The following is a 21,381-nucleotide window of genomic DNA, read 5'->3' on the forward strand; positions in this document are numbered from 1 at the left end:
GTGAACCAGTAGTCTAAACAAGACTCGACCTTGAACCAGAGCTCCTATGAGGATATTTTGAGCGACTGAACGAAAATGGTAATTTAAGACAGTCTCATTCACAACAATTAGAGAAAGCGGCTAAAGAACTACGATTGTATAAAACGACCAATACGCTATTCAAATTAACTGAAACGTGACCGACTCGGTGTCTTTGGCGAATCGGTTGAGTAAATGATTCAGTGACTCACTCGTAAAACTGGTCCGCACTACTAGCGTAAATTGGATTTTGGTGAACAGATTCAAAAGAGTCGAGTCACTGGGATGAATTAAAAGCCACATACATGGATTATATTTTATTTCTGCAAATTGATAGCTCATAATTCATAAATATGATTGAGGAGAGTTAAATAATCACAGAGACGGTTTCAAATGAATGCAGCACGTCGCACGCGTGGAAACAGACCTCAGAAGCAGAGGAAGCCAGACGGTGATGTGCCGAGGAAGAGTTAGGGACCGTTAATATTGTTTCGAACCGTTCTGAAAAGTGCAAACATTTATTACGTATGTATGAAAGTTAAAATCATAACATTTTTAAGTAATGGATAAAATGGTGCCAGTTAATTTAATGTCGTAAATCATCAAAACATAAAATATCTTTGATGTTATACTGTAACGCTTTCTTCAAACATATTCATTCCATTTCTCTCTGAATGAAGGATTTCATGACACGCAGACATTTTTATTGTCAGTAGTATGCCGTGCATGAATGACAACAAGGGACAGAAAGAAAGAGAGAGAGAGAGAGAGAAAGGAGGAGGAAGCAAGTGAGCGCGAGAAAGAGGAAGAGAGAGAGAGAGAGACACACTACACAACTATGTCGATGATCCCTACGAGTTAGGAACGCGCAGTGCAGACGGCCACTTTAACACCTCCAATCACTAAAGGATTATCAACACTTCTGCTGACATTTCAGACCATTCAAATACTGGCGTCTTGATCGCTGACCGAAATCCAGGACGATATTAATTTTCAATGTCAAAGTAAAGGAGCATCGCTGATTCTGAAGATGGAGAAATGAGCCACCGGTGAGGCTTGAAGGTAAGTTCGCGCTGTCACATTGTCATATTTTGTTTCATGTTTCCCATCACGAGAAAATGAAACGAGCAGAGGTTTATTCATGGTGGCTTACGCAAAAATGTGTTAACACCTGCCATTTTAAAAATGCATCATAAATAACGTGCTATTTTTAATCGCTACGACTTTATATACACCATATATTGTCGACAGACGCATAGTTTAAAATATAGTGTAACATTTGTGAAATTGCCATGTTGATGTGAGATGATGTGCGCCACGTTTCTCGGATATTGGCCCTCCGGCCGGCTTTGTAACCCTAGACAGTCCGACAATTCATCACAGAGCTGCAGTGTGTGCTTCAGACACATGCATAGCATATATGATATTAGATATTGATTAATACGATATAATGTAAAATCTCATGTCAGGAACACCATACATTTCTGTTCATGATTAACAGCAATTGAAATGGGCTTTAAATTGATTTTTCAGTTGTCATTTTTTTCATTGATAATGTAAAGTATAACTGTATTGTATTGTGCAGATAAACAAATTTATGCAATTCAATGACCTGTCTGCCTATACAAGAGATTGATATTAGTTTGTTTTGACTGTATTTATTATACACCCTAGTATGCACAGCTTTCATTTTTTTTAGCAGGTCATTGGGTTGATACAAACCATTGTACAATGTTATATTGTATAAAATAGTATATATATTGTGAGAAGAGAAGAAGTGTGAATATGCTGCATAGGACATTCTAAATGTTAAATATTTAGCACAAAAAAAAAAAAAATTCTATATTGAAAAATAGTCATTAAAATAATGTATTCTATAATAATTTTAAAGCTCATCTGCAACATAACTTGTTTATTTCTACGTTTTCTCTTTTAACAGTGTACTTGTTGAGGTTTAGAATTATGATAATATTTTGTAAAAGTCGTTGTGATTTAAGTATTCTGTAATTATTCAATACAATTATTCTGAATTATTTCCTCTTACTTATGCATTCGATAGCTACTAGCCTTTATATAAAGTGATATTAATCATAACATGAAGGATATATTTTTTAAAGAGCATGTGCTGCACATTTACAAGCAAAGTGTCTTAATAATTATTTATTATGCAGCATATGTTACACGCTCTCTCTCTTCTCGCTGAATATTAATTGAGCATCTCGAGGTCACTCCCTGCCTCTGTAATTGGTTCAGTGGGTTGTAACAGCTAGTAAACACTTCATGCATGTTCAGTATTGTATGACTTGATCTGTTGTAAACATCTATCTGTGTTCATCAGTGGGGTCAGCTGTAGATGATCTTCCTGCACCATGCCGCCGGGGGTCTACGGCATGCAGGATGTGTGGGAGAGGGAGGGTCGGCAACATATCAACATAGAGTTCCTCCTCCCCACGGGGATCTACCTCAACTTTCCCGTAGCATGCAGTGACACCATTAGTACCATCAAGAAGGTGAGAAGACCCTCTGATCACATGCGAACACCAAACATGCTAATTTGCAGACGTGGGTAGTTGACCAATAACATGGACTGTTTGTAATGAGCATGATGATTTTAGGTTAAAAAGGTTCACAAAATGGTCTGAATGATCTGTTCATGAGGTCAATGTTAAACAAACTGCTGCTTTAATATGAGGTCATAAAACTGCATCTGTAATAATTAAAATAACAAATAATAATAATTTTTAAAAAATGAGCAAACTGTTGTTTAAATACATTGCAGGACATTTTAAGTACACAAACGTATTTGATTGATGGTAGTTAAAAATCTAGTATATATATGTATATATTTGATTTTATTATTAAATTTGCTGGTTATTATATTCATGATGTCAGATGGTTTTTAAAATATGATATTAAAATGTATTTGGTATTAAAATGTATTAGATGATATCTACAGTAGACATTTGAAAGCAATGCAGTTGTTTAAGATGTAAACAATTTTTTTATACAGTTTTTCCCGTTCGTTACTTTCTATATACCCCTGACGTGTTTTGTTATATGTAGTCTTGTTTGTACAAAATGCTTGGTTCTCAACAAAAAAAGTACTTGATTGAATGGATGAATTAGCACACAATAATACAATCAGTTTGCTTAGTAAACCATCAGTCACACTACTGATGATAATGGACAAGTTGAAGACTTCCCTTCTTGGAAGACTATTTCTGTGCTGGTTTGGTGCTGGTAGACGACTGTAGGCGTGATGTTGTTCGCCACCACTAAATGCATGGTTTTTCTAGTGAAGCTGGTTAACTTAGGAAATCTTACTGGTTGAGATGGTATGCTGGGTAATATAATTAAAAACACAGCATATATTGGTATTAGATTCTCTGCAATAAAATTATAGGAATGAACTGCAGTCAAACCCACTGGCCACATTAAAATCTTGATTTGTGGCTTGTGCCTTAGATGGTGTGGAAGAATGCCAGGAACGAGCCTCTGTTCAGTGCCCTGAGTGACCCGGACGCCTATGTCTTCACCTGCATCAACATGACCGCGGAGCGGGAGGAGCTGGAAGACGAGCAGCGCCGCCTGTGTGACGTTCGGCCATTCATGCCAATTCTCAGGCTGGTGGCCCGGGAAGGCGACCGAGTCGAGAAGCTCATCACCACCCAGATCAGTCTGCTTATAGGAAAAGGTTTGTGTCACACCGGTCGTCAGCTGGCCTCAGAGCTGTTTTAGCGACTCACAATGGGAACAGCTTAGCGTTTACTCACCACTGCAGCAGAATTATACGGTTTTGGCAGCTGTTCAGCACTTAAGAAGAATTTGTTTATTTAAACTAAAAAAATGATGAACATCACGGCCTGATTCAGAAAGTCTGGTTTCTAAATGTCTCTTGGTTTTGATCATTTCCCCTTTTTGAGAAGTCTTTTATTACCTTGGGTAGTTTTTGAGGATTGTCACGCAATCTGTTCATGTTGCCTTGTGCCTAATTCGACTAGCATCTAGATGAATTTGTGCCAAAATTCTCTAGATGTTGGCCAACTAAAGATATGGAAGGTATTTTATTCTCTCTTTTAAAAGTCAATTTAAGCCTTTTTATTTTGCTGTCCTAAAAACTCATGATTATATGATTTATTGGATTTTATTATTCGCTTTTAGCTTTGTTCTTCCCTGCTAATAATTCTACATTCTGCTCTGTGTTATTAGAGCAGAGCCGTTTTTGTCTCAGAGAGTTTTATTATTGGTAATTTTTTCATAATGAATGTTGACAGTGCAGTTGTAGCATTCTGACTTTGTTCTAAGTGGCAAAAAATCTTCTTCTCCACAGGTCACCATGAATTTGACTCCCAAAAGAACCATGAGGTGAATGAATTCCGAACAAAAATGCGGACGTTTTGTGAAGAGCGTGCTCAGGAGCGTCAGATGTTGCCTTGGGAACCATGGATGAAGTTCAACTTCCCGTGGGACTTGGAGCCGTGCTCTGTAGTGGCGCAATCAGGGAAATCGCGCAGCGTCAAAAAGATTTTGGTCAATGTGAAGTTTGAGGGCAGTGAGGTGAGTGAAGTCAAATTTTACGTGAGTTCATATTAATATACAATTCTTTTATGCATTCTGGGAATTCATTTCTTTAGTATAATGCTATGTATTTGCTTTCTGTTTGTGCTGATAATGTGAAATGAGCAGCATGTTATGTAGTCGTTGACTATTTAATCCTCTCATGCAAAAGTCTAATTTTAGACTGACATATTTTCTGCCTTTGATATCACAAATCGTAACAGTCAGGAGACGTTTACACGGTGATGATGTCACTGCAGCATCTGCAGGCACACATGGCTCTCACTGACCCAGTTTTCCAGAGTGAAGCCTTTGATAGTATTTATGTGTGTTGTGTTGCCTGTCAATCCCCCACCCACTCAAAATGAATGTTATTTACCTATGATCTTTAACCTTGTAATGAGTCTGAAGCGTGCAAAAAAAAACCTCCAGCAGCACTTGTTTTTATAATGCATGACATGGATCAAAAGCCAGACTGTTTCGACACCGCATTTGCAGAGAAAAACAATCACATTATGAGTAATTAATCATACTATAGTGAGTTAACCTATGCACATGAGGGAGTTTTCTGCTTTTTTACTATAACTAGAGCATGTTTTCTGTAACTTTTTTTTGAACCAAGTACCCCTTTCATAACACAAACTGTTCAAAGACCCCAGAGAAGTCGCTGTTACCATGGAAATGAGAATCATGGCAACCATGACCACCCACTCCCATAAAGCATAGTCTCCCCACACTCTCAATCAACAGTTTTTGTATATATTTGGATGCAAAATTTGTATATAATGCAGTACCATTCAAATGTTTGGGGTTGATATTTTTAAAGATTTTTGAGAGAAGTCTCTTAAAATAACTGTTTTCTATTCGAATATAGTCTAAAATGTGCTTGCAAAGCTGAATTTTCAGTATCGTTACAGATACGGTGTCACGTGGTCCTTCAGAAATCATTCTAATATGCTGATTTACTGTGCAAGAAACATTTCTTATTATGTCATATTATGGTGTGCTGCTTAATATTTTTGTGGATACTGTGTCTCAATAAAAGTTTTAGTAAATGCATTTATGCAAAATAGAAAAATACAATGTACAAGTCTCATGTTAGATCAATTTAATTAATCCTTACTGAAACAAAAATCTTACTGACCTCAAACGTATCTATATTATGTTTTTGGATTATAGTTATGACTTAACCTAAATTGTAGGCTTACTTTTTTTCTAATGAAAGAATGTCAATGTGTTGGTTATGCATTTCACATTTTTACTTTGTAGGAGACCTTCGTTCTCCAGCAAGATCCACATGACCTGCCGATGGTTCTGAAACAGAACGCCTTGAGAAAGAAGTCCAACGTGTTCCGATCGACCAAGCAGGAGAAGCCAGAGGACTACACCCTTCAGGTTAACGGGACATGGGAGTTCATTTATGGAGAATATCCACTCTGCCAGTTTAAAGTAAGTCTGAAAGTCACAACATCATCTAGACTTTCCAGCTACATTTTCTTTCAAATTTACCACACTTTCAGACTCAAGGCTGCATGTCTTTTTAAATCTCGTCCAATTGTTTTGCTGTGTGTGTATATATATATATATATATATATATATATATATATATATTCCATTTTACTGCAATATAAAGTTTGTCAGAGGTCTTGATTTGAATTCATAGTAGGACTTCACGGCTCTGTAGCAGTTGTTGATTTAGAAACTGCTTGTACCTGCAAAGATGAGTCATACATCTCTACCAGCCTTCAAAACATCAACTACGTTAAGGATAATGTGATTTCAGCTGCATTATGCTACCTAAATGAACAGGCCGCAGGATCTGATGATGATTAGTCCAGGAGTACTGGATCTGGTCCGGTCTTTATAGTGTACTTTTTGGAAAACAGGGACTGATAAAACCATCTGTACCTCGGCTACCATTTCCATCCCTCGCTGTCTGTCTCTTATTGTCCGTTTACGAAAAAACATTAATTTTGTGCTTTACCTCATTCTTTTTTTATTTTGGGGCTTTTGTAATTTTTTTTGATAGCATCGCATATGAACTTGTGTCTCCCATATAAGTACCATAACTCAATGTGTCTTGAACATATGAGCTAATTATTTATTTATTTATTTTTTCGCAGTATATTTTTACATGTTTGCATGGAGGTATTACCCCACACCTGACTATGGTGCATCATTCAGTCATCATCAAGTACCAGGAGGAACAGGGTGGCCTCAGTAACCAGGTGTCCAGAACTCGTGCTCAGTCCAAACCGCCCCCACTGCCTTTGAAAAGGGTGAGAAGGCACTTTTGCACCGGAACACAATCTGTTATTAACAGAGGAACTACTTGTCATGTTACTCTTGTAGCTTGTGTTGTAGACTTCAACCTCTGTGAACTCGATTTGCAATGTGACATACTCGCAATCATTTACCCATGGTGACTTTTTGATCATCTGTGACCCCTTCATGGAAGTGCTTTGAATGAATGAGATGGAGCATAAAGTGTTTCTTCCTTGCTAGTTGTATATGCTTCCAGAATTAAAAAAAATGTAAATAATTAATTGTAGCAACTCTACAAGCTAGTTTTAATTAACATGACAATAGCTCAGCTTTAAAACAAGCTACATTTTCGAATGGACTGTCACGACAGTTTGTAACTATTTCATGCTTCGGTGGCTAATTTGTTCGATCTTATGTTTTTGTATAATCTACTTATGCCATACCAAAAATTAGGTTTAGGGGTGAACTTTCTTGCTCGTACATTTTTTTTTCTAAAACCATATGTTTTCATACAAATCATGTCGTCTGAGTTCAAACAAAATCGCAAAATAGTTACTTTTTTAAATATTTTTTTTTTACATTTATTATATAGTGACAAAACGCTTCATTGCTAATGTTTGCCATGTTGTTTTGGGAAGTATGTTTCTTTGTAGTGAATTGGTTCATTTGGATAGTTTATTTAAATAGACTGGTTAAGCAGTGATTCACTGAACGGACATCCCTGTGCCTTTTTTAATTTAATTAATATTCTAGTTAAATATGGCTGTTTTTCAACACATTCATATAAATAAGGGTGTTTTCTATTTTTATTGTTGTATTTAGTGTAAATCTATAAACTAATAAATTTAATGCAGCCATTTGAGATCCTCATTGTTTTTGTTGCAGATAAATGTTGTAAAAATAAATTGTAGCCTATATCATTACAGTTATGCATTTATAAAGATATTTCACCCTAAAATAGCTTCAATATAATCTATTTTATTAGCTGCTTGTAGTGGAGCTAACTACAGTTTTAATCAGGTAGCTGTTTCAAATCAACTTCCCAACACTACTAAGTATGTACATTTCCCCTGTGGTTGTCTGATGTACCTGATATACAATTTGATGAAAGATGTTACTGAACCAAAACGAGCGGCTTGGTTTACTTTCACAACATTAGATTCACACTCATGTTAGTTCCTCATTCTATTGTTTGGTTTTGGTTTCTCGGTAACTGTCAAGCATGCTTGCACATATTTTTGTTAGCTTGCAATGAAAATGCAAACATATGATGAAGAAAATGTTTAAAATGTTTACTTTTTTTTTTTTCTCAACAGCAAAACACATCTTCGCTGTGGTCCATCCATGAGCCTTTTTATATATACCTCCTACAGGGCAGCCGAGTGAATGCAGATGAAGGCATGAAGGTAAAACTGCTTTTTTATTTATTTGTTTGTTTGTTTGTTTATCTGCATTTGCAATTGTTAGTAGGATGTGAGTGCCATGTTGTTTAGCGTCTCAACTGTGGCAGGTAGTGAGGGGTGAAATCATGAACACTGTGGTCATGTGACCCTGACCACATATTTCCCATAATTCATCAGAAGCGGTTAAGTGAAACATCAAAACAGGAAGTGGGGAGTGACTATCTGGCTTTACGGCTCTGTCTTGGGCCTAGATTCTTAGAAAAGGCCAGACCTTTTGCTTATGTTCACCGCTTGCATCTCCTTTTTTGCTTGTCGGAGAAGTCAACAGTCATTGAACGGTTGTTTCTATTTTAAAAAACTTCATGAGAAACACATGTAGACCGGTTCGATTTTTTTTTTATTTTTTTTTTCTCATTTAGACTGAGGAACAATTATTGCTGTGGTGGACGATGTTAAATATGTTTGCATGACACAGCATTTTATCATGCAAAATCTTTCATGTAATTTTTCCTCGCAGCAAATTGTTTAAAAAATAAATAAAAATTCTGGCTTTCAAAAAGGAACTCGCAATGTCAGAATGATATTTTGACATGAGTTCGACAGGATTCGTGTGAATAATGCTCTGAACACATTTTCATTTAATTGAATTTCATTGTTCACAGTATTCTGTTCACTTTATTCTCAATGTTTATTGTTCTGCAGTTCTTGCCACAGAGCATCAGTCTTGTTCTCAGTCTTTTAGTCTTAAAGGAAGCTTTTACACATTTATTTGTGCTCTAGTAAGTGAAAACTGCTGAGTTTTAAACCCAGTTATGACTGAGCTAAATGGATAAAGGTTAAGTTCTGGTGTAATTTTTTCACACACTTAATTTCTATTAAACGTTTTCATCATCATTGTTCACAAAAAATATACAATCTGTTGTCTTATTATATTGTGAAAGGTGTAACAAAGGGAATGCCTTTAAATAGTAAAAAATAATGAAAGAAATTCTGTATAAAATGTGGCTTACGAAAGTACCAAACCATCAAGCAACTGTATAAAATGAAAACATTTAAAAAATGTGTTTATGAAAAATGCACTTGTCCTGAGGACACACAGTTCAAACTTTCAGTTGAAATCTATCTTTTTTTATTTTAATAATATTAAAAATATGATTATATTGTAAGTTTAAGTTTGGAGGATAAAGTTCACAAACATTACATTTTTATAATTATAAATGATAAGAATATAGTTCGTTTTGAACCCTTTTTTTTTTTGAACAAACGAAACCACTGCTAGAGAAAAACACATTTATTTATTGTGACAACTGTCCCGTGTAACAAGTTACTCAGCATGCTTTTTATGCCAGACATTCACTTACTTCCTCATACATTACTCACTTCGTTCATTCATACATTCTTTTATTTCAGAAAATTGAAAGTAAGTTCCCTCTTCTTAAAACTGTAGTCTTTATGGCTGATTTGGGACTAATTTCCAGCGCTGCAATCATTATCTTTCTCTCAGCTGGTGGTTCAGGCTGGCCTCTTCCATGGCAGTGAGCTCCTGTGCAAAGTGGTGACCAGTAATGAGGTCAGTGTTTGCTCTGAACCTGTATGGGACCAGAAACTAGTGTTTGACATCGGCGTGAGTGACCTGCCTCGAATGAGCCGCCTCTGCTTTGCCCTCTACGGTGTCATCGAGAAGACCAAAAAGCGTCCTACCAAGAAGAAAAACAAAAGAGCGGTATGATTCAGTTCATTTCAACAGCAAACAAGTCACTTAGCAACCAACACACTGACTGAAGAGAGATGAGACACCTAACAGATGCTATACTTGGAGGGTTTGACATGCATGGCTGCCGAACACGTTCACAGTGAATGTTGTTTCCAAGTCAAAAACACAAAACACTATTGGTAGTATAGTCAGCATGATGCAATATTATTTAAACCCTCATAACAGGATATTGTGGTCCATTGCCTGTTTAATGCGAGTAAACCAAATGAAATGTTAGGACAGAGCAGCAACTTTGTCAAATCAGAACTCGCCAGCCCGCCTTTTCGTGGCCCTGTCTCTGTCATATAGTGTGCGGTGTCAACTGAATGTGCAGTGTTGAAATTCCCAGGTGTCAAGAGTGTGTGTGTGTGTGTATGGTGGGCTGATGTTGGCAACACCAACGCATCCACTTCTGCTTTCAGTGTTACTTCTCTTTCAGCGAACTAGAGAAGAAGTCCACATGGGTGTGAGACATAAAGAGAAAAAAAGTATTTGTACTAGTTCTGCTGGACACCCATATTTGACCATCTTGAAATTTAAATGTATTGTTTATCTCTAGATTCTGATTAAATATTCACTTGTAGATGCAGGTTAATAGAAATAAAAAAACCTATAAAACCCTATAAAATTATATTTTTAATTGTTCTGTAAATTAGTCTTTATTCTTTATGAATTGTAATTTTTTGTGAAATTGTATTTACAATATTTATAATTAATTATAAATGAAATATAAATTATTTTATTTCAAATTATTTTAAAATTGATTAAAATAATTTCTGAAATTATTTTAAGATTTTAAAATATATTTAAATAATATAATAATAATGTATTTAATGATATTTAATAAATATTATTAAAGTATACTATATACTGTTACTATGTAGATTTAGGCAACATTGAATTGATATGTGGATTTTTTAACCTTTTTTAGTTAAATATTGTTAAAATGTGCAGCTATTTGCAGCAAGCTTTTATTTATCAATTTTTTTTTAACATATTACTTTTACCTTTTATATTTGTTTTGAATCTCTTCACAAACAGCACTTCTAAAAATACTATTGATTGCAGTAATGTCTGTCTACACAAATAGAAGCACTTAACTTGACAACTGGACTACATTTTCAATCATACACAGGAAGTATTAGATCTGTTTTATGGGTATATTGGAAATCACTGCTGTTGTGGTTGGAATATTTGGTTAGTCAGTTGAATTGTCACCTCCCACAACAGAGGCATTAGTGTACAGCGCTGTTTAGATGACAGTATTGTCTCTCCCACATTAAATTACTATTGTGTAATGCCAATACAGTTAATAAACCTCCAAATGATCCCTCTTTCTACAGGACTGCCCACTGGCCTGGGTTAACACGATGGTGTTTGACTACAAGGACCAGCTAAAAACTGGAGAATTTTCCCTGTCCACATGGCCATCAGTCCCAGGTACTTTAAAATGAATTGTTAAGTCTTGTAAGTCTTTTTTTGAATAGTAATTTTTGGTTATTTCATATCAGGATTAGGGACCTCAATTAAGGTTTTAACAGCTCAGTTGTTTTATTTTTAGATGATAAAGGGGATTTGTTGAATCCTATGGGCACTGTTGAGAAAAATCCAAACATTGACAGCACGGCTGGTCTCCTTATTCGATTTCCCAACATCAGACCACACCCCCTGTATTATCCTCCAATTGAAAAGGTGCATTTTTGTGGTTCTCCTTAATGCTTGCACGTTTCTCGTAATGTCTGTACATTTTATGGAAATGCCATATAAATGCTCAGTCATTATCTTCTATTGTTTTCAGCTAAATGAGCTGTGTACGAATGGTGAAAAAGTTGTTGCTACAAAAGAAGAGGTAAGAAATCAAATGTATTGGTCTGTTAGAGGAGAAACATGCATATATGTCAGTCATGAAATGGAAATGGTTGCTACATTAGGGCCTGTATTTCTACAGCACTGTTAAGAGTTGTGGTTTGCTGAAGCATTGAACATTTTCCAATGATTGATTCATATCACTAGAGGCCAAAGCATTAAAACGACTTTAATGAACTTTAATCTATAACAAATGTGATTGTCTTCTTTCAGCACCTGAAACTGAAAGAGATTGTGGACAATAAAAACTACACAGAGTTCTTTGAGGACGAGAAGGAGCTTCTGTGGAAGTTACGTGAAGAGGTGAGGCAGCGATACCCAGAGAGCCTCCCCAAACTCCTCCTCATCACTAAGTGGAACAAACACGAGGACGTGGCTCAGGTATGTTGAACCACTAGTTCCTCGGGATATGATTATTTTTAGACATTGAAAAATGTAACCCTTTCGTTATGCTAAAAAAAAAAATTGCTTGTAAATCTCTCATTATGTTATATAATCCCCAAATCCTGAATTAAATAGTTTTTGTCAATGGCAATTTTGGCAACATTCACTCAAAAGCTGAGGCCCAATGTGATCATTTTCGGCAAATTAAGATCTTCTCTGGGTCAAAATGACTGGAACACGGCACAAGGGTTAATTATTCAAGGAATACCATATAAAAGGCACATTTAAAATAATTGAATAATTCCTTGTAGCCTACATCTGATGTACTACTTTTGACATTTACATTTTTGTATGAATTTATTTGATTTATTTTTGCAGGTAAATGGTCAGTGTAGAATCAAGCAAGTGTCAAAAAAGCAAAACAAAATAAATAATTGATTATATAAATAAAAGCATTAATCCTTTTATTTCATGTCATTTGTTTTATTGTTAAAAAAAGTATTCTTTTGAAAATAAAAAAGTAAAAGTACTTCCAAATTAAATGAAATATTAACAGAATAACTGACAACATTGATTCAGTTTCCTTCTTCAGGATTGATTTGCTCATCATACCACATCTCTCACACATCTTTACCACCATCCAGAGCGCTTTCCGTTCAGACTTTATGGCTTGTGAGTGCATTTTCTTTTTTCTTTTCTCAGATGGTTGGTTTGTTGCGGAAATGGCCAGAATTGCCTGCTTTACATGCTTTAGAACTTCTGGACTACAGTTTCCCTGACCCTCATGTCCGCTCCTTCACCATCCGCTGCCTCAGGAAGTTGTGGTGGGTGGTACCTCTTCTATAATCAACACCTGCTCTTGAGAGCTTTAAAAAAAAAAGTAGCAGGGATGTCTGCACAGGCTCTGTCATGTATATGTATCAAAATCAGAGGAAAAAACACTTAACAATTAACATTTGTAGAGACATTCAAATAAGCGCTTGCAAGTATTTGATACATAATTTAAATAATTCATTTTATTAATATTTAATTTGCATGTCAAGAGAGCCTTGTCTGAATTGAATATTTACGAGGGATTTTATTTTATATTCAAGTTAAAAAACGGCTTATCTGCAATTTCTCATCTAATGTGTTTTTTTCTTCTCAACAGTGACGACGAGCTCTTTCAGTACCTCTTGCAACTGGTACAGGTTCTGAAGTATGAATCCTACCTGGATTGTGACTTGACCTGTTTCTTGCTTAAGAGAGCCCTGGCCAACAAGAAAATAGGTCACTTCTTGTTTTGGCACCTCAGGTATAAATCCATCTTCTTAAAGTGCTCTACAGCAATGCGCCCCCATTTCTTTCAATGTAATTTAGGCTTTGTTTTTGCTTTCTCTAAAGGTCAGAAATGCATGTGCCCTCAGTCAGCTTGAGATTTGGACTTATTCTGGAGGCGTACTGTCGTGGGAGCATCTTTCACATCAAGAGCTTGATGAAGCAGGTTTGTTGCATTTATTCCTTATGTGAAAAGCAAATTAAGTTTTTATAGCACATATATTTTATTGCATATGTGCTGTGATGCAGTTTATCAACCTAAGGTGAGCTATTTGTTTTTTCTTGTGTTTTGCTTTCCGGGGCCCTTTTTGACACTTGGGGCCAAAATTTAGCACTTGACTTGTTTTCTCAGTTACTCGTTCTTGTAATTGTCACATTGCGCTGTGCCTTTTCTTGTAAGAAACGCCAGTTCGCCAGTTCGTTCTGGTACATAAATGTACGTGTTTAAATATAGGAAGTAAGCACAAGGGTGCTGGACTATGTTTTTCTTTGCAGCAGCAGTTCCACAGTGACTGTGCTCAGAACTCGTCTTCTTTTGAATGTTTAATAATAGCCAAACCACTGGAAGGAAGGGGAACTGCACTACACTGCTCAAAGTTTGCAGCTGTTTTTACATGCCTTCTCAAATATTAATTATCACACCATGCTAAATGCATACTGCTTTAATTCAGTCCAGTTTTGTCTCCAAATTTAATGTGTGTGCATATGGATTTGTATGTACTTACACACAGTATATACTTATTATCTCCTTCTCCTACAGAATGAGGCTCTGAATAAAATGAAGGCTCTCAATGACTTTGTGAAATCAGCCAGTCAGAAGGCAACCAGGATACAGACTACAGAGGACATGAAAGTGTGCATCAAACAGGACACTTACATGGAGGCGCTTTCGGATGTCTTTTCCCCTCTCAACCCAAGCATTGTGCTGTGTGAACTATGGTACCATTCACATTCATATTAATAAAGTAGATTTCTAATAAAGTCTCTTAAATGCAGTTAATATAAAATAACACATCTTGAGAGATTTTAGAGGCTGTTGCATCAGCTCTTGTTAACAAATGATATTTCTTTGGTTAACATCCTACAGATGTGGTGTTATTTAGCAATGTAGATTTTGCGATAACTGGAATGATTATGCAAAACACTTTTTAAATAACCCCTCATTATGCAGTTTTTAAGGTTTCATGGGTCGTTTTAGGTTTTTAAGCTGTAACTGAATGTACGACATGATGTAATGTTACAGAAGCAATCATTTTAATTCAGTAATCCCGCTAAATGATCAGGTGCATTGCATACAAGTCATGTAAAAGCAGTTACCAGAAAGCGAAAACAAAGCCTGTTTTGCAACCCTTTGTGTATGTGTGCCATTTCTTGATGCTAATCTTTTTTGTTTCAGTGCAGACAAATGTAAGTTCATGGACTCCAAAATGAAACCTCTGTGGCTGATGTATAAGAACAAATATGATCATGTGGGCATTATCTTCAAAAATGGAGACGGTATGGACAAAAAGTCAAAGATCCCTCCCCCCCCTTCCCCGCCCATGTTTTACTTTTATAAATAAAGACTGTGACCATTATATCTTTATTTATTTTTTTAGATCTGCGGCAGGATATGCTAACCCTTCAGATGATTCAGCTAATGGATGTTTTGTGGAAAACCGAAGGTCTTGACCTCAGGTTTGTATAGTTAACTTTGTTCCGCTGAGATGATCAATTAGCAGAAAATGTGTGCAGTGTATAAGCATCTATCTATATATATATATATATATAATCTATATACACACACACACATACATATTACATAAATATAAATAGAATTTATTAAATTTTTTATTTCAAAAGAGAGAGAGAGAGAGAGAGAGAGAGAGAGAGAGAGATCCTGTGGGAAAAAAAAAAATCAAAATAAATAATTTCTGTTTCTGTTTATTTGTTGGATCCCAGAATGCTGCCCTATGGATGCCTGTCAACCGGGAACAAAACGGGTCTCATCGAGGTGGTGAAAAACTCAGACACTATCGCCAACATCCAGAGAAACAACAGCAACAGTGCAGCCACCGCTGCCTTCAACAAGGACGCTCTTCTCAACTGGCTCAAATCCAAAAACCCAGGGTGAGCAGCACAGTCTCTAATCTTACACCACGCCACAGCCCATGTGGTCTGATTGCTGAAAGCGAGTGTAGCGTAGCCAACAAATTTTGCATCATTTGATGATTATGCATGAGCCATGCATGCTGTTTTCTACTCTCAAACCTCACTCTCAGGGTTAAACCTCTCTTGGCTCTTTTGACCTTTTGGTTTATATGAAACTATAGTGTAACATCAAATGCACTTTGGTAGCAGAAGTTGCAGCAGTGGAGTAAATTTACCCCATGTTATGCTGCGTTTACAATTTCATTTGTTCTTGGCAGGTGTTTTCTACCAAAGTGGCTTGATGTGCATATTGGTTTTTGTGATAACGGCTAAGTATACAAGCTGAGCACTAAGAAGAAACCACAACGCATGTTGCATTGTGTAACAGTCGCCTTTTGCAAGTTGTCGATCCTGTCAGAATGGGAAAAAAATGACCTTTTCAGAAATGCACTGGTTTAGAGAAGTCTGAGTGTTGGGGTCTTTTTGGGGTCAAACTAACCTTCAGCATCAGCACTTATTCACAATGTACTTGCGGACATGACTGATCTTTAATTCACTTCTGTGTGAAGCATTTAGGCAACTAACAAAACTAACCAGCTACTTACTATGATGCATGCATGATTTTTCTTCAAGTATCCTGTTTATACATGAACTCTTGAAACTAGAGTGCAATAAACTGAAGACGCTGATGGCTTGTCTGAAATAGATATATGTCCCCTGTGGACATATCCAGTTCTGTTCACTGGTTGTCCACTTACTGTAAATGTTATGCTATATTGTAAGGAATAACAGAGTATGGGACACTCATAATAGGTCCTGTCCATTGCTTACAGATTGGATGATGTTGTTTGGTGTTTTGATGTTACATTTTGGTCTTTAAGAAATGAAGGCATTCATAAAGAAGTACATTATTTGCTGAGCAGTTTACTGAGTCTGTGTCTAAAGTACAGATGTATCTTTTTGCCCAGCATGCCAATATATATATATATATATATATATATGTCATGTTCCATTGTTCTTTTATTTTAATTAACTGCATTGTTTTCTTGCACTTTTGTGACAAACAGTGCAGTAATTGTGTTAAACACTGCATAATACACAAAAAGAGTTTTCACTGCAACTGTCAAAAAATGTTCCTCATTTTATTTTTATGATCTGAAGTGAGGGTTTTTTTTACTCAACAATTTTTACCCTCATTTAGCATTTACTATATTAATTTTAGACACTGTGTCCAGCTATTGAATGCCTTTTGATCAAATTGAAAGTCTTTCTAGTATGGCTTCTTATGGAATCTGAGCTAATGTGGAAAGAGGTTTGAACAGGAAGACGCATTACACATTCACCCAGCAATATTAATGTTAAATGTCTCAGGTGAGTCATAGAGTGACTGAAAATTATCAGACAGAAACAAAGCAGAAAATATTTAACACTATGAGAAGGGCAACCCTCAGTGACTCAACATTTAAATCTATCTGTCTGTCTATCTATCTATCTATCTATCTAATATGTTTGTATGCACACATACAGTAAATGTGTGTGCTCATGAGTTAGCAAACGGGAAGATAGATAATGGGTTATGAATTCAAATATCAATTTTTATTTTATTTTTTTTCAGGGATAAACTGGATCAAGCCATTGAGGAATTCACCCTCTCCTGCGCAGGCTACTGTGTAGCCACATATGTTCTCGGAATAGGGGACCGTCACAGTGACAATATAATGATCAGGGAAACGGGTCAGGTGAGAGTGAACTCGGTGACCTAGCAGTGCTGTGTAATCATAAATTGTATCACAAGATGGCACCAGCCATCCATATGAGTGCTATCCATATGAGAATGGGTTGCACTTATCCTATTTCACATACTCTGAATTGTTTGCAGTTATTCCATATAGACTTCGGGCACTTTTTGGGGAACTTTAAGAGCAAATTCGGGATCAACAGAGAACGTGTGCCTTTCATTCTGACATACGACTTTGTCCATGTAATCCAAGAGGGCCGGACCAACAACAGCGAGAAATTTGAACGGTTAGTACATATGTTTTTTAACTTTAATGCCAGAAAGCTAGTTTAGCTAGTTCTGACTTTCGTTTAGTGTTTTGTTCTAAACTATAACCATTCAAAACTAGTCTTTTTTTTTTATAGCATACTTCCATTTTTATCAGCTGCATTTATCAAACGTTCAACACCTGTGTAAAACTGTCACACAAAAATAAGTATTAGGAAGGCTTCTATGCTTTTCAACAGAAAGTATTTTTTACATTCCTCTGTAATGTATGGAAACTGCTGACTGTTTATAACCTTGACAGACTGCATTTATATGTAACCTGCTAATAAATGTAAGGTTTTGTGAGGAAAGAGACTATGTAAAATTCATTGCTGAATAAGGAAAGAGTTTGTGTGTTCTTATCTTTGCCAGGTTTCGCGAGTGCTGCGAACAAGCCTATAAAATCCTTTGCCGGAATGGGACTCTTTTTGTGAATCTTTTTGCCTTGATGAAAGCTGCAGGACTCCCTGAGCTCAGTTCTTCCAAAGACATCCAGTATCTCAAGGTAAGAATTGCACAGACAGTTATTATTTATTACCCACGAGATGGGTAATATTTGCAGTTTCTCTAGTGTTTTACAACCATGAAATATCAAATCCAAAAGGAGGACATCTAAAGACACTGTTATGTATGGGATTTGTTTTTAGAGCAAGGCTAAAACAAAATGTTACCTATAATTCTTCATATAGAGTTCACCCAAAGATTGTCATTATATTGTCAAACCTTTGCTACTTTCTTTTTTTTTTTTTGAAAAAACAAAAAAGGGTAATTTGAAGAGTTTATTGTATGATATAGTATGGACAAAAAGAGAGGGAGACAAAACAATGGCAATTTTTTTTTCTGGGTGAATTGTCCCTTTAAAAGGATGATTCACCCAAAAATTAATATTTGCTGAACATTTTCTTCATCTAAACAGATTTGAGAAATTTTGCATTGCATCACTTGCTCTCCAATGGATCCTCTGTAGTGAATGGGTGCCGTCAGAATGAGAGTCCAGACAGATGATAAAAACATGACAGTAATCCACGTGTCTTAATGTCTTGTGAATTGAAAATCTGTGTGTTTGTAAGAAACAAATTCATCAAGATGTTTTTAACTTCCGGCTAAAATCCTCTAAAATAGTCCTCTATCTATAATGTTGTCTTTTCTGAATCAGGAGAGGAATATGCATAGATCAAGGACTATTTACAAGTACCATGTAAACCGTCCAAAACAGTCCTAAACAAATATATTGGTGGATTTTGATGTGGACAACAGTGGATGGGATTTTTCACGGGAGGAAGTGTTATCATGGACATGTATTTTGGACATGTATTTCCCTTAATGATGGATTTGTTTCTTACAAACACACAGTTTTTAGATTTGCAAGATGCTAGTTGATAGATTGAAGTGGTGTGGATTATTGTGATGTTTTTATCAGCTGTTTGGACTCTCATTCTGATGGCACCCATTCACTGCAGATTATCCATTATTGAGGAAGTGATGTAATGCTATATTTATCTAAATTCGTCATGATGTAGAAACAAACTCATCTACACCTTGGGTGAGAAAATTAAGCGAGTTGTCATCTTTGGGTTAACTATTCCTTGAAGAGTCTCATTCATTAGAGGAATAATGAATGTCATAACTAGGTGGATACAGAATATGTTCAGTGTTGACATTCCACCTCCATCATGACGGATTGTTCTTTTTCTCACAGGACTCTTTGGCACTGGGGAAATCTGAGGAGGAAGCACTGAAGAACTTTAAAGTGAAATTTAATGAAGCTCTAAGAGAGAGCTGGAAGACCAAGGTGAACTGGATGATGCACACTTTTGCCAAAGATAACAGATAAATGGCATTCGATCACAGGAGACCCACTGTAAACCTCTTGATGCTGAGTTTTGATTTAAACCAATGCAGCTTTGAACACAATATATGTTGCACTGCTGTCTGGCATTTATGGCATTATACTTCCATGCAAAGGCAAAATGCCGTAACTAAACAGTTTGTTAAAACTGAGTTATCAACAATATCATAGGTCAAATGCGACTAGATTCTGTGTTTAAAATCCAGAAATTCTGCGTTTTGCCTTTACAGGGCAGTATATACATCAACAGCTGTTTAGCGAATGTTTACATCTGTGACGTAATAGTAAATATTTCTATACATTTGTTTTAGTGAGACCTACTGCTTGAAATTAGAGTAATTTCAGATACATGTTGTATTTGCAACACACTGCACTGGGAATCGAAGCTACTAATTTAACAAACTATTGGCGTGCCACTAATTTAACTAGCATCTCTGGTTTGTTTCCATCACATTTGTATACCTGCAAAGAGAAAAGCTCAGAGCAATTGAGATTAATGTATTTATCATTTCTAACTGTACAGCATAGGTGACTTTTGTTCTGGAGAAGAAAGCACTTCGTGTTTTCATAAGGTTTACATTTTTGTTTCAGGATTTTTGTTTCTCTGTTTACATGAATTTGTTTGGTTGTACATATTCTTTAGTGTATCATACGTATATTTACATTCCTTAAAACAGTATTTTTTAATTTTAATGATTTGTATACTAGGAAAATTGTTCATCAGGAAAGCCTTTGTATAGTGGTGTACATGAGAAGACATTTTGTATGGCAGTGTAGAAATGAGCCTTAAATATTTTGTATTTGTGGGGTATTCTGTGCCTTTGGGATAAGACACAAGCCATCTTGAAGTCATGTCCAAAGAGTTTGCTTTTTGTTCAGTGAAATGTGTGCAAAGGATTTATGCCTTGTGCTACTGTACTATAAATCAGGGCAAAAGTGGAATATTATTGCTCTGTAGAACAATGCGCTGTTAATTGTGTGCCTATTTTGAATATAGAGTCGGTCAGGCTTGTGTTTTCTCTTCCGGTAAACCTTAATCAATTCCAGAATGTATCACCACAGTATTCTCTGACTGAATCCACTGCTACCTGATTCATGAAGATACTTTTTCTCAACAGATGCTTAAATGCTGTTTGTTTTGAATCTTTAAATATCCTCTAGAATGTGAATTTTTAAAAGAGATTTAAAGCTAAATCCACCTAATCTTTATATATGAAAGTCCTATAAACACCCACTGCATATCATTTTAATAATGTACGGAAGATTAGTGTACAGAGGGATAACTTTCACATAATGGATTTTAGCATTGGTGTAGGTATTGATGAGTATCTATTGGACTACTAACTCAGTATCTCTCATGCTGTGGTCTTGTCCAAGCCTTCATTAATTTGTTTTTGATTATGTGTTTTTGATATGATCTTTAGTCACTTCACAGAGTGAAACGCTAGGATCTTTAATTTCTCAGTTTACTAATGTATTGTTTGTTTTTAAACATGACTGCTTTATGAAGTTTTCAGAGATATGAGTTATGTAGAGTGTTCTTCTTTCTCATGTATGCTATAAATTATTGATTACGAAATTGATTTGTGGGTTATTTATTTGTTTTTGTTAAATGAGTGGTTTTTGATAGCTACACAGAGGCACTGAGAAAGGAGCCAGACCTTTAGCTGTCTATGTATCTGCCATCTCCCAGGGAGGAAAATAATAAATTGGTGCGTTTTTCTGACATTAAACGAATAGTTCAACCCCAGGCCATCTTTGAATGTAGATGTAGTTTGTGTCTTCATCTGAACAG

General features: G+C 36.0%; 1 protein-coding gene across 2 annotated transcripts; it reads left to right on the forward strand.

Annotated features, from left to right (window-relative positions):
* pik3cd (phosphatidylinositol-4,5-bisphosphate 3-kinase, catalytic subunit delta) lies at window positions 1-21,169 on the forward strand. 2 transcript variants are annotated; one of them, XM_058764171.1, is made up of 24 exons: window positions 1-78; window positions 956-1,080; window positions 2,357-2,528; window positions 3,484-3,712; window positions 4,349-4,575; window positions 5,845-6,024; window positions 6,699-6,854; window positions 8,157-8,246; window positions 9,748-9,966; window positions 11,340-11,436; window positions 11,558-11,688; window positions 11,795-11,845; window positions 12,076-12,243; window positions 12,949-13,070; window positions 13,397-13,540; window positions 13,630-13,729; window positions 14,324-14,502; window positions 14,960-15,060; window positions 15,162-15,240; window positions 15,505-15,672; window positions 17,309-17,432; window positions 17,573-17,718; window positions 18,110-18,242; window positions 19,437-21,169. In XM_058764171.1, exons 3-24 carry the CDS (start codon window positions 2,388-2,390, stop codon window positions 19,569-19,571), a joined length of 3,120 nt encoding a protein of 1,039 aa, XP_058620154.1. In that variant the 5' UTR covers window positions 1-78; window positions 956-1,080; window positions 2,357-2,387; the 3' UTR covers window positions 19,572-21,169. The 2 variants fall into 2 exon arrangements, with proteins under 2 accessions (XP_058620154.1, XP_058620153.1); XM_058764170.1 differs by lacking the exon at window positions 1-78 and having other exon boundaries at window positions 639-1,080.
* The last annotated feature ends 212 nt before the right edge of the window (window positions 21,170-21,381 follow it).

This window comes from Onychostoma macrolepis, chromosome 23 (assembly GCF_012432095.1).
Source record: "Onychostoma macrolepis isolate SWU-2019 chromosome 23, ASM1243209v1, whole genome shotgun sequence".
Lineage (NCBI taxonomy): Eukaryota > Metazoa > Chordata > Actinopteri > Cypriniformes > Cyprinidae > Onychostoma > Onychostoma macrolepis.